The following is a 17,922-nucleotide window of genomic DNA, read 5'->3' as shown; positions in this document are numbered from 1 at the left end:
CATCTACACCAGTCCCACCTGCCAGCATTTGGCCCATATCCCTCTTAACCTATCCTATCCCTGTACCTACCCTACCTTGCTCAACCTCTCCCCATAGCTCAGGCCCTTGAGTCCTAGGAACATCCTTGTAAATCATCTCTATACCCTTTCCAGTTTAACAACATCCTTCCTATAAAAGGGTGTTCAAAACTAAACACTACACTCTAAATGCAGCCTCACCAATATCTTGTAGAACTGTAATCTAACTTCCCGACATCTACGTCTTGAAATGCTTGGTAAATCACTATTGAGAAATTGGACAGATTTTTAACATTGGCGAGTATCTCCTGTATGTAAATTTGCATTCCTTAAAGGCAATGAGGTATGGGTATCTATGGGACCAAGCTTAGGAGGTTTAATTGCATGGTGCATTTCCAGGGACATCCCACATGATGGCTGTATCAACCTTAATTTGTACACCATTATTTTTGTTCTTCCAGGCTAATAAGAACTAATTACTAAATGTTGTCATTACCTACACCTTATCTCCTCCAAATGTTTAAACCATTTCTTGAAAATGTGCAATGTAGCTGCTTCTTGTAAATTTTCGTAATAACTATTTTGAACACTGAGTGAAAATCAAGTCAATGAAAAGCAAAACGTTGGAATTTGCTGGAAATCTGAAATAAAAACAAAAAATGCTGGAGACATTTTGCACGTCAGGCAGCATCTAAGGAAAGAATACCAGTTAGCATTTCTGGTTGAAGATAATTTTAAGTTGTAGGGTTGAAGTATCTTTGACATGAAAAGTTAATTCAATTTCTCTTTCCACTCGTGCTGCCTGCCCTCTGAGTGTTTCCAGCATCATCTTATTTTATCTCTGATTTCCAGCATCCCCAGGTGATTGATTTTAACTTACTGCAGCTCTGGTCCTGACAGGATTTATGTCCACATAATTTGCCTCTTATTTCAACGGCAATCCTGGCCTCTGTGTGAACAATACCCTATTTGTCCTGTGCATTCTTCCCCTCTGCTCTACAACTTCAGACAAGCTTGTTTTATGTCTTTGCCAGTTCTGATGAACGGTCTTCCAACTAAAATGTTATGGAAAACAAATAAGATCTCAGATGCTAAATACTGACCCTAGATATGATCTGCTGACCCGAACATTGACTAGTTTCTCTTTTCCCAAATGCTGCTTGACTGGCTGAGTTCCCTCAACATTTCTGTAACCTAAAAAGTTAACTGTGTTTCTCTTGTTTCCAGCATTTTTTAATAAAAATTAATCATGTCGATTAATAATTGTGCATTACTTGGTATTGTACTAAGGAAATTCCAAATTATGATTAAAATTAATCATATTAATTTTCTTTGTTTTCCTCAATCATTTTCTTTGTTTTCCTTGAAGCTTTTTGTGGGGGTTGATCATATAAGACAGTCATAAAGAAATAAAGTAAGAAACATTTAGAGTGAGAGAATGATAAGAATATGTTGGGGCAAATCATTACTAGTATATGGCAAATGGCATTGTACAATAATTGTCAGGATCCTTGGGACCATAGCTCCCTGAAAGTGGTAACACAAGTGGAAGGGTGATTAAGAAGGCATACTTTCTTTCGGTATGTTTGTCTTCATCGATAAGGGAATGGGGTATAAAGGTTAGGTAGTCATGTTGCAGTTATATAAAACTCTGGTTAGGCCCCATTTAGAGTATTGTGTACAGTTCTGGTTGCTGCATCACCAGAAGGACGTGGAGGCTTTGGAGTGAATGCAGAAGAGGTAGAAGTATACAAAATGATGAGAGGCACAGACAGGGTAAATATTCTTCTCAGGGTGGAAATGTAAAATACTAGAAGGCCGAGCTTTGACATGACAAGGGGAAAATTTAAAGGAGATTTGTGAGACAAGTTTTTTTTTACAGAAGGATAGTTGTTTGGAACATACTGCAAGGAGGGGTGGTAGAAGCAGATATGTTATGAGTGTTTAAGAGGAATTTAAACAGGCATGTGAACAATTAGGGAATGAAGGGATGCAAATCATGTGCAGGCAGATGTGCAGTTTCAATCAGCATCATCTTCGGCACAGATTTGTTAGTCAAAGGGCCTGTTCCTATGCTGTGCTGCATTGTTCTGTAGCAAAAAACAAACTGCTGAAAAGTGGGACACACATCACCTGTGGAGGGAAATGGACACGCGATGGTTCGGGTTGAGATCATTTTCAGACTGATAAAGGGCCCCGACCTGAAATGTTGCTTGTTCGTTTACCCCCACAGATACTGCCTAAACCCGCTGAGATTTCCAGCAATTTGGTATTTTATTCAAGATTCCAACATCTGCAGTCCCTTGTGTCGCCACTATACATTTCCATGTTCTTTCTTTAAGCTAGATGGATAAATGAAGGAGTGGTTGAATAAGAGATTATACTAATTGAGTTAGATGAGGAAAAATGAGAAGAGGCTTGAGTAAAATGTAATTGCTGCAAATAATAGCCTCTTTGTGTGCTGTATGCTCCACTTAATTCTATAAAATAGTATTCATTTAATCTTTAAAAAAAATGTTTGCACATTGCCTCAGGAACTTGGAGAAGATTTACCTTGGCAAGATCTGATGTGTCTGTCAGTCTTGATGTATCTTTCGGGCTCTGGAACGTTAATTGCATACTTATAAAATTATAATTGAATCATGTTTGGTTGTTATAGACTTTTAGAAAGCATAGTTCAGTCTTGTACTATTTCGTAAAAGATTTGTGTGATGGCTCCATGTACTGTAAAGGAAATAATAGAGTTCTTCGATGGAAAGAGATGGTTATGTGTTATTGCCATGTGTGTTTAAGGATTGCAATTTAGTCCAACAGCATATGTTTTACTCGGGGCCACTTTAGTGCACATGGATTGTATTAAGCAAGCTGCTAATTTCTTGAAATAATTTCGTTATTTTATGGCCTCAAAGTTGGTTATCTTGTGCGATTGAGGCAAGTTGCATATATAGGTGGACCCTTGGTCTCCTGTCAAACAAATATTACCAGAAAATAAGTTGGGTGGGGGGTAGTGCATAAAGTTGATGTACAGGACTCTGAGCAATCCAATCCGGAAAATGTTTAGTTATTGGTTATTTTTGTCCACTCTCTGAAGGAAGGCAGAGCTTACCTGGTAGAAACAAGGACCTCGTAGTGATTTAAAGAAAAGGACACAAAGTGCTTGAATAACTCAGGGGGTCAGGTAGCATCTCTGGAGGACATGGATAGGTGACGTTTTGGGTCGGGACCCTTCTTCAGAGCTTACCTTGATTACTTCTATTTTGGTTCGCACAAGCTAGACTTGACACAGCTTGCTTTGTTTTCAGTTTTACAATAAAGTGGCTTTGACTTTGGGATCATATTTCAGTATTTCTGTTTATAAGTCAACAGAATTTAAAAAAATATGTGTATCCAGGGAATTCTGTTATCTAATTCTTCACAGCACTCCTGTGTGCCCCACAAAAGTGGACAGTTGCAATAGTGCAGATCTTTTATTTACAATTGAGAAGAATGAGCGGTGACCTGATTCAAACACACAAATACTGGAGTGGAACACAAGAAACTGCAGAAGCTGGAATCTTGATTAACTAAGTTGTTCAGGCAGCATCTGTAGTCAACGTTTCAGTCGGGATCCTTCTTTAGTCTGCTAGTCTGAAGAAGGGTGCAGACACGAAACATCGCTTAACATTTCCTTCCACAGATGCTGCTTGACCTGCTGTGTTACTTCAGCACGTTTTACTCAAGATCTGAAGGGGGCTTGTCAGGGTCGAGGTTGGGATGTTTTCACAAGTGGTAGAATCTCAAATAAGGGTCATAACTATAAGGTAAGGGGCCAGTTATTTACTGTATATCTGAGGCATGAAGAAATTTATTTTAGAAATTGCAGTTACAATCATATTAAATGGCAGGTCACTGGATGATTTCGATTGTTTCTCCAAATAGAATCTTACCTGTTAATAATAATGTAGTCACAGCACATCAATAAAACTACATGTCTTGTTTAAGATTGGGATTCAGCATCCAACAGTCTACAGATGTACCCAACTGAAGTTGAATGTGTAGCTACAAACCCACAACTTTTAAGCACTCTCGTTTCCTTTTCCAGCCAAATCATTATTGATTATGTTTGGTTTGTAAAAGGTTGCAGTTATTAACAAAAGCTGCAAAAGAAGCTGGCCATGGTCCTGATATATTTAGATATCTGTACTTTAATAAATAGCCAAGACACGTTTTTAGTTTTGTGCTTTATTACAGATGCTGTTGATGGAAGGGATGGAAAGCCTGTGGTACCAGACTCCACAATTAAGCAGCCTGTTCCTGTTAGTGCTGCCAGTATGTCTGCCTTTGATCCCTTAAAAAATCAAGATGAAATCAACAAGAATGTAATGTCATCATTTGGCCTGACTGAAGACCAGGTTTCGGGTAGGTTACTTGAATCAGACTTATGCCAGTGATGAAAAAGAAACGTTTAAATTTAAGAGTTTCTGCAGTTGCAGTTCTAATAATGCCCAAAGCCAGCTATTGCAAATGGTTTGAATCACACAAAAATTATTCCCAAAGTTAAGTTTAAAGAGATTGGAGAATATAACAGCAAAACACTGCAGATGCTGAAAACCTGAAATAGTAGAACTTGCTGGAAATACATATCAGCCAACATCCATTTAGAGAGAGAGTTAATGTTTCGGTCAATGACTTTCACGATTTGATAAAAGAGGTTTTAAAATGCAGAGAAAAGGGAAATGGGAGGAGAGAACAAAATGGATATTTGTGATAGGGTTAGAATGCAGGGAAAGTTGAATTATAAAATAGCGATGGAAAATTGTTATGAGTAATGGGGCAAGTGAAGAAACAAATTGTTAAAAATTAGGTGTAAATTTGAAAAGTAGAATCATTGCTCAAAATTAGAAGTAAAATGATGGAAATCTGAAATCCTCAATTTCTGAACTGTCGAATGCATTATTGAAGCCAGAAAACATAATATGTCTTATTTGAAGGTGTGTTGCTCATCTACAAGCCAAGATTGAATTTTATTGAAATAGTTTTGGGATGTGAAGGTGGAGCTCAGAGTATGCAGATGCTTAGATAGAACATAGAACAGTATGTCACAGGAACAGTCATTTCGGCTCATAATTTCTGTTGCCGAAGATGATGCCAAGTTAAACTAATCTCTTCGGCTTGTGATTTATATCCTTCCATTTCTGCTTATCTATGTGCCTATAAAAGCTTTTTAAATGCCACTATCAGATCTACTTCCACCACTAATCCTGGCAGCATGTTCTAGACCAGGGGTGTCAAACTACTGGCCCGCATCCGGCCGGCGAAGGGGTCCAATCTGGCCCGCTGGATGATTTGGGGGCAGGCTATTCGCTCCAGAGATGCTGCCTGGCTTAGAGAGATCCTCCAACAGTTTGTGTTTTGTTTGCTCAGATATTTATATAAATGCAGCCAGCGCTGTTCGATTTTACATAGAAAGTGAGCTACATGACTGCTTAAACTCGCAGGAAATATGAATTTTGTGCAGAAGGAAAATGCAAGTCCAATCTGCAGCTGTCACCTCCCCACTCCCCAGCTCCCGGGAGTGAGTGGATGCTACGCCCATATCTGACCATGTGGTGACGCGGGCGCGAAGGGGCTGGCGCTGGGGAAGGTGGGGAGTCTCAGCGTGGACACTGGGAAGTGCCTGGGTTGCTGCCACAAAGACCGCCACCACGTGCCTGAGACCCAGGTGAGTGCGTGGATAGAGGCAGGTGGGAAGTCGCTGCACTGTGAATGGGGCCGCAGCCAGCTATCCAAAATCTGAGCTGCTCTTCACGGTGGGGGCTCTGGGTTTGGGTAAAGGTTAGGTGGGATGTGAAGATGTGCTGGTAGTTATGCGGGGATAGGGAAGAGGAGGGAGAAGGTGGTGGTGAAGGAAAGGGAGGGGGAGCAGATGATGGACGAGAGTGTTTTTAGGGATGGAGAAGGGAAGAGAGGGTGTCTAGGGAGGGGAGTGGGGGAGTAGGTGGTAAAGAAAGGAAGTAGGGAGGGAGAGGCTGAGGAAGGGAGCAGATGAGAGGAAGAATGGTGTTTAGGGACGAGGGAATGGAGGGGATTTAGGGACGAGGTAAGGAAAGAGGATGAAGTAAGGGAGGGGAGTGGGAGTAATTAGAAGGAAGGAGGTGGGGATGAGAGAAGAGATAGGCTGAGGGAAGGGAGAGGGCAGGTGAAGGTAGAGAAGGACATGAGAGGTGAGGGGAGAGGATGTGAGGGGAAGGGAGAAAGACATAAGGAGAAGGATGGGGAGTTGGGCCTTCAGGTGAGATGGTGGACAGACCATCTTTCACCATGCCAGGTAGCTGCTGGTTGGCTGTTAACCACCCATCCAGCCCATTGTGGGCAAAAACATAAACACTGTAGGAAGACTATAAGACAGGGGAACAGAATTAGGCCATTTAGCCCATCAAGTCTACTTTGAACCATGGCTGATCTATTTTCTCTCTCAACCACATTCTATTGTTTTCTTTCTCCCTGTAACCTAATCAAGACCTATCAATCTCTACCACAAAAATACCCAATGTCTTGGCCTCCACCACTGTCTGTAGCAATGAATTCCACAGATTCACCGCCCATTCCTCCTCATTTCCATTTTGAATGTATGACCTTTTATTTGGATGCTGTGACCTCTGGTCCTAGACTTTCCTATTACTGGAAACATTATTTCCACATCCACTCTATCTAGGGCCTTGATACCAATCATAAAAGTAATGCTTGCTTCAATCTTCTTCATAAGAAACAAAATTCGTAAAGTGAAATACTTTGTAGTTATAGCAGAGACTGAGACACATGAGAGCAGTTTAAAAAACGAAGGCACTGAAAGCTGTGGGCGCGCGCGTGCGTTCGCTCGCATGTGCACAACTGATCCGGCCTGCATGAAGTTTCGTTTTGCCCATTCCGGCCCCTGACCTAAAATGAGTTTGATACCCCTGTTCTAGACTGTCTACCATATCTATGCCTCTCATAATTTTAGATTAGGTCTCTCCTCAACAACCAGAGAGAACAGTCCAAGTTTGTCCAATGGAGATGAAAGGACCTGCTGATGCTGGAATCTTGCGTAGAACATTAAGTGCTCGAGTAACCCAGCTGGTCAGGCAACATATTTGGAGGTCATGGATAGCCGATGTTTCAAGGAGTCTGAAGAAAGGTCCCAGTTCTAAACCTCACCTATCCGTGCCCTCCAGAGATGCTGCCTGACCAGCTGTGTTACTCCAGCACTTTGTGTTCTACACATGTTTGTCCAACCTCTTCTCTTAGCTAAAATCCTCTAATCCAGGCAGCATTCTTGTAAAACTATTGTGTATCTTCCCCAAACCTTCCACTTCATTCCTGTACAGGGACACATTCCATCATGGGAAGGAAATATGCATGCAGGAATAGATGTTCATTGCGATGGTTGGGCGAATCATTGTGATGAGAATAGTCACTTGGCAGTGCTGAAAAATGGAGAGGAAGTGAAGATGTGGTGGTTTCATGTTAGACATGTCATAGGGTGATCTGTTAATCGTAGAGGCTGGTGCGATGATGATAAAGGTAAGGGATCACCATTGTGGTTCTGGAAGAAAGGAGATGGTCTGCACATAAATGGGATATGAAATGAAAGTAGTTGCATCCTTGCCAAATGGAATGAAAATAGTTAAGATATAAAGACATATCAGAAGAACATTAATAGAAGGTGGTATTGTCAGAACAAACGTGAAGAGGAATCCTCTGAGAATGGAATTGGGTCCTTCAACAAACTGAGGGGGAATATGTTATTGAGGTAGTGGGAGTAATGAGGAATATTGTGAATTTTGGTGGATGCATACAAAATAATGAGGCATTCTGGAAATGCTGTTTAGTCCCTTTTTTAAGTTGTTTTAAAAATATCAATCTAGCTCAAAATTCAGTTATGTTTATCTTCCACCACTAGCACACTCATGGCCCTAAGTGAAATGTATCACATAAGTAACTGAAAATTTTGCATGTTTTAGTTGTGACACATAAATTCAACAAGCAATTTAAGTTGTCTTGTAATGGTCATTTTTTGTAATGGAAAGAAAAAACTGAACAGTTTTATTGACTGAACACATGTGAGATTATGCTGAAGAGATACATATGGTCCTTGGATTAATATTGTTTGACGTTATTTCTTTGGCAATAAAATTAGCTCTTAATTGTATTTAAATGGACATTAAATTGTGTAGTGTCATGTTACATTTTAAAATCTTTTGTAGTTTAGTGTAAAAAATTACTTATTTTCAATTTTTAATAGTTATTGCCTTGCTTAATTCATGGACCTGTCATATAAAGATCAGCAACTATGATAGACTAACCTAGGGCTGGCTCTGAACTGGGACCCGGCAGAAATCTATCTGAAGGGAACTCTGGGAAGTATCATTGTACTCTGCAACGGAAATGTTCTTTCGTACAAATTGGAGTTGTAAATCGGATCATCTATTTAATGTGCATATTTTTCAACTTTGACAGTCAAGCAGTGGCATTAAGATAAAAAATCAGTGCACTATACGTGTAAACAATATGCTGACAAATTTGGATAACAAGTATGGTTGTTTGGATAACAAATCATAATTTTTTTCAAGTCCTTGCTCCCTTAAGAGCATTTTAGAACTCTTGACAATTGGGTTGAGCCTGTTTTTTAGACTTTGGCACATTATGATTTTCCTTTGCTAAAGATTTGCTGAACTTTTTCCAGTGAACCCAATAAGTTTAAAGAGGACTAGACCAAGTGGACCCATTGGGCCCAAACTTCTCCTGCATTGGTGCAGCACCCTCTTCTCCCCCCCTCCCCCTTCCCCCTCCCCAGAAATGGCAGGGGGACTGACCATAACCCTTCACAGCTCTTTGGATTTGGGATAGATGACTGGAAATTAATATACATTTTTCTGTTGTTGGAAAAAGGGAATAATGAGAATCACAGAAACTACAAGCTTCGTTCTGCCTTTGGAATGCCTTTAATATGCCTCAGTAAATAACAATGTAGAAATAGGCGAAGAAAATAACACATATAACAGTATTTTAGTTGAGAAATTATGTTTGGGCAAGATAAATTACATTAAAGATTGATGTAATCCTGACCTATTTGGCATAAATTTGGTCATTGCACAAATAATTATCATATGTATAACATAATTAGTAAATTTGTTATGCAATTTCTTAGTACACAGACTAATGATGATTGGCCTTGACTTGCAAACGCTCCCTGCCGCCACCCCTTGCTCTGAGTAGAGGATGTGATCAACATTTTATGAACAAGCTTACAAATGAATATGTGCCATTTAAGGAGAAGCGTTGGAAACCTACTGAAATTGTGATTCACTGGAATCCAATTCCATAAAAAACAAGGGGGATCTGGAGAAGGGAACTAATAATTCACTGTGTCAGTTTTTTGCAGTCCCCAAGCAAGAAAAAATGTAACATCCTTTGGTATTACATCTCTTGACGTGAAGTTATTGTCTGCAGTGGCTCGAGGGACCTGATATAATATCTGTTGAGTAATTATGTCTGAACAACAGAACTTCAGCTGTGTATGAGCAAAGGCAAAAAACGCAGATGCTGGAAATGCAAAAGAATAACAGATTATTCTGGAAATAGCAGCACTAGCAGCACCTGTGCAGAGAACATTTGGATTCAGTTTTCACACAAAACATTTAATTCCTCTCTTTTCTCCACAGATGTTGCTCAGTGAGGGTTTCCAATAATTCCTTTCTTTGCTTCAGTAGTGCATGTTGTGTTGCACTATATTGCAATGTATCAGTTACAACAGTTTTCTTTTCTTGGGGTGATGATGTTTGCATTTTTGGCTATTTATTAATGCAGCAGGGTGAAAATATTGTTGCTGGAATGTTAGCTGGTAACTTAAAGCAAAGGGAAATTTGAATGGACTCTTATACTTTCAACATGTAGCTATCTGAATGCTGTGAACAAGATTAAACTTCTGAACAGAATAAGCAGTGCCTATTTTGCCGACTATATTGTCCTGGGTTACTAGCTAATCACCAGAATAGAGGTTGAATATTTGACCTTGTGCTGGTTCAGTGATGTAATTATCCATGGGAAATCCATTGGAAAAAATGGCTAGATTTAGAAAAGTTTGTTTACTGTAAGTGAATGTTTAAAATGAATTGGTGAGTGAAGTTGTTGAAAATGCTCCAAGTTGACCAGGATATGTCAAAATTTTGAATATATAGCTTCAGCAAGAAATTCCAGATTTTTAAGAAAGATGTCATGCATTTGCCTTTTGAGGAGTGATGAATCCAGAAACATTTTAAATGATATTCAGAATTATTCAGATATATACCCCCAAGGGCTTGGCTCTTGTTTCTGAGAAATAAAGAATGTCTCTTAACTATTTACAATATGGAGATATTTATGTGCTCAATTTAAAAATTAAAAAAAATTAATTAAGGGCCTGTCCCACTTAGGCGATTTTAAGGCAACTGCCGGCGACTAGGCTGTCGCCGAACGTTCGCCGGGGTGTCGCGGGCATGATCGTGAGGAGTCTTCAATGAATCATAGCGGATCTCGGCGCGTCACGGAAAAAAATTCCAGATAGAAATTTCTCGGCGACAGCTGGCTTGTCGCCAGGTATCGTAGCTTATTGCGGGCGCTGTCGCATGCTGTCCCCAGGTTTGCTAGGTTGTCGCAGATGCATTTAGAAGCACGTAATATTAAATTAAGAAAAGGCATTTGAAGATACCAGAAGATAGTTTTGTTTAACCAATTTATTTACCGTCAGGACATTTGACAGGTAGATTGGAGGCGACAGTTTGACAGTCAGGTAAGCGTGGGAATTTCATGATGTTTCCAAAGACGGTGTAATCTCTTAGCCAGGTGCTAGTTTCACAAAAAAAGTAACTTGTATCGACCTGACTCGGCATTGTCGTGGTCACTGTGGTAGGGTAAAATAAAATTTTGCTGATCTTTGACAGTCGCCGGCAGTCGCCTTAATAATCGCGTAACTGGGACAGGCCCTTAAGTGATGCTATATTATAGATAAACTATTTCAGAAAAAATGTACGGAAATAATCTGTTCAAAGCTTGAAACAAATAACAATCACTTGTTTTTTCTAAGGGAAGATAAATTTAAAATGTTACATAATATCAAGGTTTCCATTCTGATAACTTAACGTACCTTGAAATAATGCAGAATTTTATTTTAAGAAAGGAATGAACTTTCACTTTATACTAATTCTTCAAAGTTTTGTACAGCTGTGAATTTTCCTGGAGGTTTAATGATTATTTTGTACAAAGATATGCTCTCAATTGTGGGTTTTTTTTGTCCATTTATTCATGATTCATCGTCAACTTTTGCAAATAAAGAATGAAGAATGTTATGGGGATTTTGAGCTGGGTGACATCAGCATATCTATTAAATCTGGCATTTTTTAGATGATATTGTCAAGTGATAGCATGTAGATTAAATATAGGGAAAGACTAATGGGCATCAGTGTTAATGGCACAGATAGGAGATGAGATACCATTGCAGTTGATTCTATGGTTAAGATCAAATGGGTAAACGTATCACCATTAGAGTATGATCCCTTCAGATGGTCAATGGTGAAATATTTATGAGGATGGTGTTACCAGCAGTGGCAAAACAGCAAATTGTAGCTTCATGTAGTGATAGGTTTTTTTTACGTAGACATATAGGGTTTGATTTGGCCAAATGCATTTATTTGTACTGGGCCACAGAGTGAAACCCAATTGGAGTGCTAGTATCAGAAGAGAGTGAATAACAAAATCACCTGCCAAGAAGCATAACTATTGTTGGCATGCTATTTAGTGGCATAAGGCCTGGAATTAACATACATGAATAAATTGAACTTCCTGGGTACAGTTCGATATGTCAAACTGGATATATAAAATCTTCATGTAGTATTCATTGATTAATTGCAAAGTCTATTGAAACGTGATTTTTTTTTCTGGGGCATGGACAAAACCATCAAACCTGAATACAGTTGTTAGAGGAATGTGGAGGAATAGATTTGACATAATGAATCAAAGTGATAGCAAAAGTAAGGTATCTGCAAGGTCAAAACTTATTACCTCGGATATAACTTTTTCTATTGCATGCCAACTAATATACAAAAAGGCATTTTCTACAGTATTAACTAATATTCTAAATAAGCCCAGAAGAGCACAATGCTATCCTTTTCTCAAGGAATGCACTCTCATTTCTTCCAACATTGAATGCAACATTATGATTGAGCAGGCAGAAATTGGACAAGTGATATGGAAATTTAGGTAAATATGATCAGATTTATTTATCTGTACAAAGGGCATTTAGTTAAAGAGATACAGATGCTGGTTTACAAAAAGAGACTCAGTGCTGGAATAACTCGGTAGATTAGGCAGCATCTCTGGAGTATGTGAATAGGCGATGATTCAGGTTGGGACCCTTCAGACTAATTGCAGTGAGGGGGTGAGGAGAAAGCTGGAAGAGGGGAGGGGCAGCACAAAGCCTGGTAAATGATAGGGGGATACAGGTGAGGGGGGTTTTGATAAGCAGATAGTTTAGTCCAATTTCCAAGTTGTATGTGTAGATCGCACATAGATTCTTTTTTAAATACATTGGTGGGTGCATTTGTGTTTTAAATGCTGCCTCAATTGTTGATTACTGTACTGGTAATGAATATCTTTTATCCAATATATTTCAGGTCCTCCAACTGCACCGATTGATGAAAGATCAGGAACACCAGACAGTATTGCCTCTTCCTCATCTGCTGCTCATCAGCCTGGAGCTCCACAGCATCAGCAGTCCTATACAGCAGTTCAACCTCAGGCTGGCCAGATGGAAGGTAAATTGTCTAATCTCTTTCCAACAAAATCTCAATTGCTACAAAATGACTCCACGAAGCCTTGTAAATTTTCAAATTATTTGACCTGTACATTCAAATTTGAATTTCAAAAACAAAATGCCTTTATATATGAGAAAGCAGATAAGAAAACAACATCAAGCTGTGGTCGAAGAATTAATCCTAAGCATTTCTGTCTTTTCAGCCATGCTTAGAATTTATTCATCCAGCTTTCAGTTTTTTGAGGTAAACAGAGCAAAAGCAACAAGGTGATAAAACTTCAATTAAACCTTATTTGATATGACCTAGATGAATGATGACCTAGATCTTCTAGTAATTTATTTATATTTATTTAATAATGGTGAAGTTATCGAGAAAGAAAAACATTAGTCCATTGCTCCACAATTTAAGATATTTATCTTATAGTCTTATTTACCCTCACCCCCTCACTGCAATTAGTCTGAAGGGTCCCAACCTGAATTATGAGGATAGAATAATGCTAGAGACCAATGTACATAATGAAACAAGTTTCTCTTGCCCCTCAAAGTTTGTTTTGGTATTAATATCAGTTTGTAATTGTTACTTGAAAAGCGTTGTTTGTGTTCCATCCAGTCACATAATACTTACTATACATGAGTACAATCAAGCTGTACACAAGTACAACAGGTAGTGCAGTGAGAAAAAATATCAGAGTGCTGAGTATAATGTTATAGCGTTGTGGTTACAGAGAAAATGCAGATTTTTTTAAAGTGCAAGGTCCACAATGAGGTAGGTTGAGAGATCGGGGCTACAATCCTGCTAAAGGGAAAGTCACGCAGAAGTTTGATAACAGCATGGAAGAAGCTGTTTCTGAATCTGATGGTATGTATGCAACCACCAGATTCAGAATAACTGCTTGTTTTATGTCTTTCATTCTAAATTACCTTTGATCTCACCGAGAAATAGAAAGCTTGCTATACATTTAATAACAGTTGGCATAACAAATACCATATAGAGTGCTGTGACTTCTAAGTCCATTCATTTGCATTTAATTTTCATTTAAGTTTATCCCTGTTTGCACTTTTAATGCTGCAGCAGTGAAAATTGTGCTGCCATAAATTCCTATGGGGAAAAAGTATTTTCTATTTATGTGATGGAAATGGCTTCATAAAATATGGAACAGTGATTGTTACATATGTTTCTCAAACCTTCTGCCTTAGCTTATCTGTCTGTCTAGGCAAGGTTTTCAAAAGCTGAGAAAACCATAGGTGTTTTACTTTGACCCATTAATGCCATCTTTCAAACCTTGCCACCGGTCATTCCACGTTGGAGGCCAAAGATAGACAAAATGCTGGAGTAACTCAGCAGGACAGGCAGCATCCACGGGGAGAAGAAATGGGGTCGAGACCCTTCTTCAGACGCCCTTCAACTCTTTAACGACTTCCGCTTTCCGAGCCCCCACTCCATCATCTTTGCTATACTAAGGACCACATTGGAGGCCACAGGCCTCCTTTGATATAGATAATTATGCTAAATTCTACTGATATAATTTGAACTGATTGAAATGTCCTGACTTAAGCAACAAAACCAGGGGGGTGAGATCTCGTACAGGACAGAGGCACGTGAGAGGCTAAAGGTTGGTATGGAGGGTGGTATGGGAAAGGTTAATGGACAGAATAGGTAGGTGAAAGGCAGAGAGGGAGGATGGAGGGTTGTTTTAATCTGCAGGTATTTTAATGCAAGGGGCCTAACGGGTAAGGCAGTTGAGCGTAGGGCATGGAGAGGTAAGAGCGACTGGGACATTGTAGCCATGACTGCAACCTGGTTAAGGGAGGGGCAGGCCAATGTTCTGGAAGCTCAATGTTCCGGGATACAGGAGCTCCAGGAGAGATCGGTGTGAAGGAAAAAGAGGAGGGGGCAATGCATTGTTGGTTAAGGAGGATGTCACTAGTGATCAGAGGTGACATTACAGATGGTTCATCTACTGAGGCTATATGGGTGGAGCTGAGGAACAAGAAAGGGATGGTCACCTTGTTGGGGGTGTACTACAGACCCTTGAATAGTCAACGGGAATTAGAAGAACAAATATGCCAGGAGATTGCAGACAGCTGCAGGTCAAATAAGGTTGTTGTCGTAGGGGGATTTGAACTTTCCCATATAGACTGAGAAAATCAGGGTGTGAAGGGTGCAATTCCTCAAAAGTGTTCAGGGGTTTTCTTAAGCAGTATGTAGAGGCCCCCACACATGAGAGGGCAACGCTGAATCTAGTATTGGGAAATTGGGAAGGATGTTAATGAAGTGTTTGTGGAGGAGCCTTTTGGGACCAGTGACCACAGTTCAATTAGGTTTAAGAATGTTATGGATAGGAATGGAGAACGTCCACGTGTTAAAATGCTCAACTGGGGTAAAGCCAACTTTGAGGGTATGAGAGAAGGTCTCGCTCAAGTTGACTGGAGAAGGTTATTTGACGGGAAAGGAACATCGGCCAAGTGGAATGTTTTTAAAAGTGTGCTGACGAGAGCTCAGGATGTGCACGTCGCCGTTAGAGTGAAGGGCAAAGCAGGAAAACGTAAGGAAGTTTGGCTGACGAGGGAAATTGAGGCATTGGTCAAAAACAAGAAGGATGTATGGGACAGGTATAGGCAGCTGGGATCAAGTGCATCCCTGGAGGAGTTTTGGGAACTAAGGAGTAAACTGAAAAAGATATCAGAATGACAAAAAGTGGCCAGGAGATAGCTCTGGCGGGTAGCATTAACGACAATCCCAAAAGGTTTTATAAATACATAAGGGGGAAAAGGGTAACTAGAGAGAGAGTGGGGCCGCTCAGGAATCAAAGTGGTCACCTCTGTGTGAGCCACAGGAGATGGGCAAGGTCCTCAATGAGTATTTCTCCTCTGTATTCTGAGGAGAAAGACAGGAGTACAGAGGAACTTGGGGCAGTCAATGGAAGTGTCTTGAGAGCAGTCAATGTAACTGTCGAAGAAGTACTGAAGGTACTGTCATGTATGAAGGTAGACAAATCTCCAGGGCCTAATCTGATATATCCGAGGACATTGTAGGAAACTAGAGAGGAAATTATGGGAGCCCTGGCTGAAATTTACGAGTTGTCCTTAAATACAAGAGAGGTGCCAGAAAACTGGAGGGTGGCAAATGTTGTGCCTCTTTTCAAGGGCTGTAGAGAAAATGCTGGGAACTATAGGCCGGTGAGCTTAAAACATCTATGGTTGGAAAGTAACTGGAGAGTATTCTGAGGGATAGGTTATAGGCATTTGTATGGGCAAGGGCTGATTAGGGATAGTCAGCATGGTTTTGTACATGGGAGGTCGTGTCTCACAAATCTGAGCCATGTGAAGACATAACCAAAAAGGTCAATGAGGGCAGAGCTGTAGACGTGTACATGGGTTTCAGTAAGGCATTCGACAAGGTAGTACGGAGGCAAATTCGACATGGTAGGCTGCTCTGGAAGGTTAGATCGCATGGGATCCAAGGAGAGATAGCTGAATGGATAGCAAATTGGCTCCATGGAAGGTAGCAGAGGGTGATGGTGGAAGGTTGCTTCTCGGACTGGAGACCTGTGACTAGTGGTGTGCCTCAGGGTTCAGTGCTGTGCCCGTTACTGTTTGTCATGTAGAAATTACAGCAGTGTTTATACATCGTCCCCCCATTTTAGGGCACCATAATGTTTGGGACACAGCAATGTCATGTAAATGAAAGTAGTCATGTTTAGTATTTTGTTGCATATCCTTTGCATGCAATGACTGCTTGAAGTCTGCAGTTCATGGAAATCACCAGTTGTCTTCTCTGGTGATGCTCTGCCAGGCCTGTATTGCAGCTATCTTTAGCATGCTTGTTTTTGGGGCTAGTCCCCTTCAATTTTCTCTTCAGCATATACAATGCCCTCCATAATGTTTGGGACAAAGACCCATCATTTATTTATTTGCCTCCGTACTCCACAATTTGAGATTTGTAATAGAAAAAAAATCACACGTGGTTAAAGTGCACATTGTCAGATTTTATTAAAGGGTATTTTTACACATTTTGGTTTCACCATGTAGAAATTACAGCTGTGTTTATACATAGTCCCCCCATTTCAGGGCACCATAATGTTTGGACACATGGCTTCACAGGCATTTGTAATTGCTCAGATGTGTTTAATTGCTTCCTTAATGCAAGTATAAGAGAGCTCTCAGCACCTAGTCATTCCACCAGTCTTTCTATCACCCTTGGAAACTTTTATTGCTGTTTATCAACATGAGGACCAAAGTTGTGCCAATGAAAGTCAAAGAAGCCATTATGAGACTGAGAAACAAGAATAAAACTGTTAGAGACATCAGCCAAACCTGAGGGAGAGAGATGTTTGTAGAAATTAACTAAAATTGCAAAATTCAACGTTCATACCACTGGGTTGTAAGATACCCAAGTGAAATATGTGGTGCTGTTCCTCACTCTGGCCATGGATGTTGCCCAGGACAGAAAGGCAAGTATGGGAATGGGAAGGGGAGTTTGTAGATTAGTGTAATGGTGTCACTCGTGTTATGCGTCATGCTTTTGTGGTTAGCAACCAGGAGATCCAGTAGGCCTTGGCAGACCAAGCATGAGTATTCAACGAAACGGTCGCCGAATTTTGTTCTACAGTTCAAAGACGTACAGGTATGTAGGTTAATTGGCTGGGTAAATGTAAAAAATTGTCCCTAGTGGGTGTAGGATAGTGTTAATGTACGGGGATCGCTGGGCGGCACGGACTTGGTGGGCCGAAAAAGCCTGTTTCCGGCTGTATATATATATGATATGATATGATATGATATAAATGACTACCAGTTGACTTTAAAATTTGCAATGAGTGCCAGAAACTCACTCGCTCACAAACTCTCTCCTTTGCCTGGGTCCCTTTCTCAAACCTTGAGTAGTTGAGCACATAGGTTTCAAGCTGCGCTTGGCAAGATTTTCCAATGTTCCAAACTAGTAATAGCAGTGATAGCAGTGATCAGTCCCAGTTTCAAGTTTTGATTGTTTCACTCCCCTGGTAAAGTTGGTAATGTGAATAAAGCTTCAAATATGGAGTTGCAAATAAATAAAACATGGATTTGGGGAATATACAACATGCTCCAGAACTGGGAAG

The 17,922-nt window shown here is 40.2% G+C and overlaps 1 protein-coding gene across 1 annotated transcript in view; it reads left to right on the top strand.

The window, feature by feature from the left end:
* tfg (trafficking from ER to golgi regulator) overlaps positions 1–17,922 on the top strand; it is a 70,219-nt gene that overhangs the window by 39,136 nt on the left and 13,161 nt on the right. Inside the window, exons 5-6 of the mRNA XM_078409551.1 lie at positions 4,249–4,416; positions 12,687–12,827. Of these exons, the coding sequence (XP_078265677.1) occupies positions 4,249–4,416; positions 12,687–12,827 (309 nt within the window). The remainder of the gene's footprint in view (positions 1–4,248; positions 4,417–12,686; positions 12,828–17,922) is intronic.

Source organism: Rhinoraja longicauda, chromosome 12 (assembly GCF_053455715.1).
Source record: "Rhinoraja longicauda isolate Sanriku21f chromosome 12, sRhiLon1.1, whole genome shotgun sequence".
Taxonomy (NCBI): Eukaryota; Metazoa; Chordata; class Chondrichthyes; order Rajiformes; family Arhynchobatidae; genus Rhinoraja; species Rhinoraja longicauda.
The sequence above is the reverse complement of the archived record's forward strand: the minus strand, read 5'-3'. Positions and strand labels throughout refer to the sequence as shown.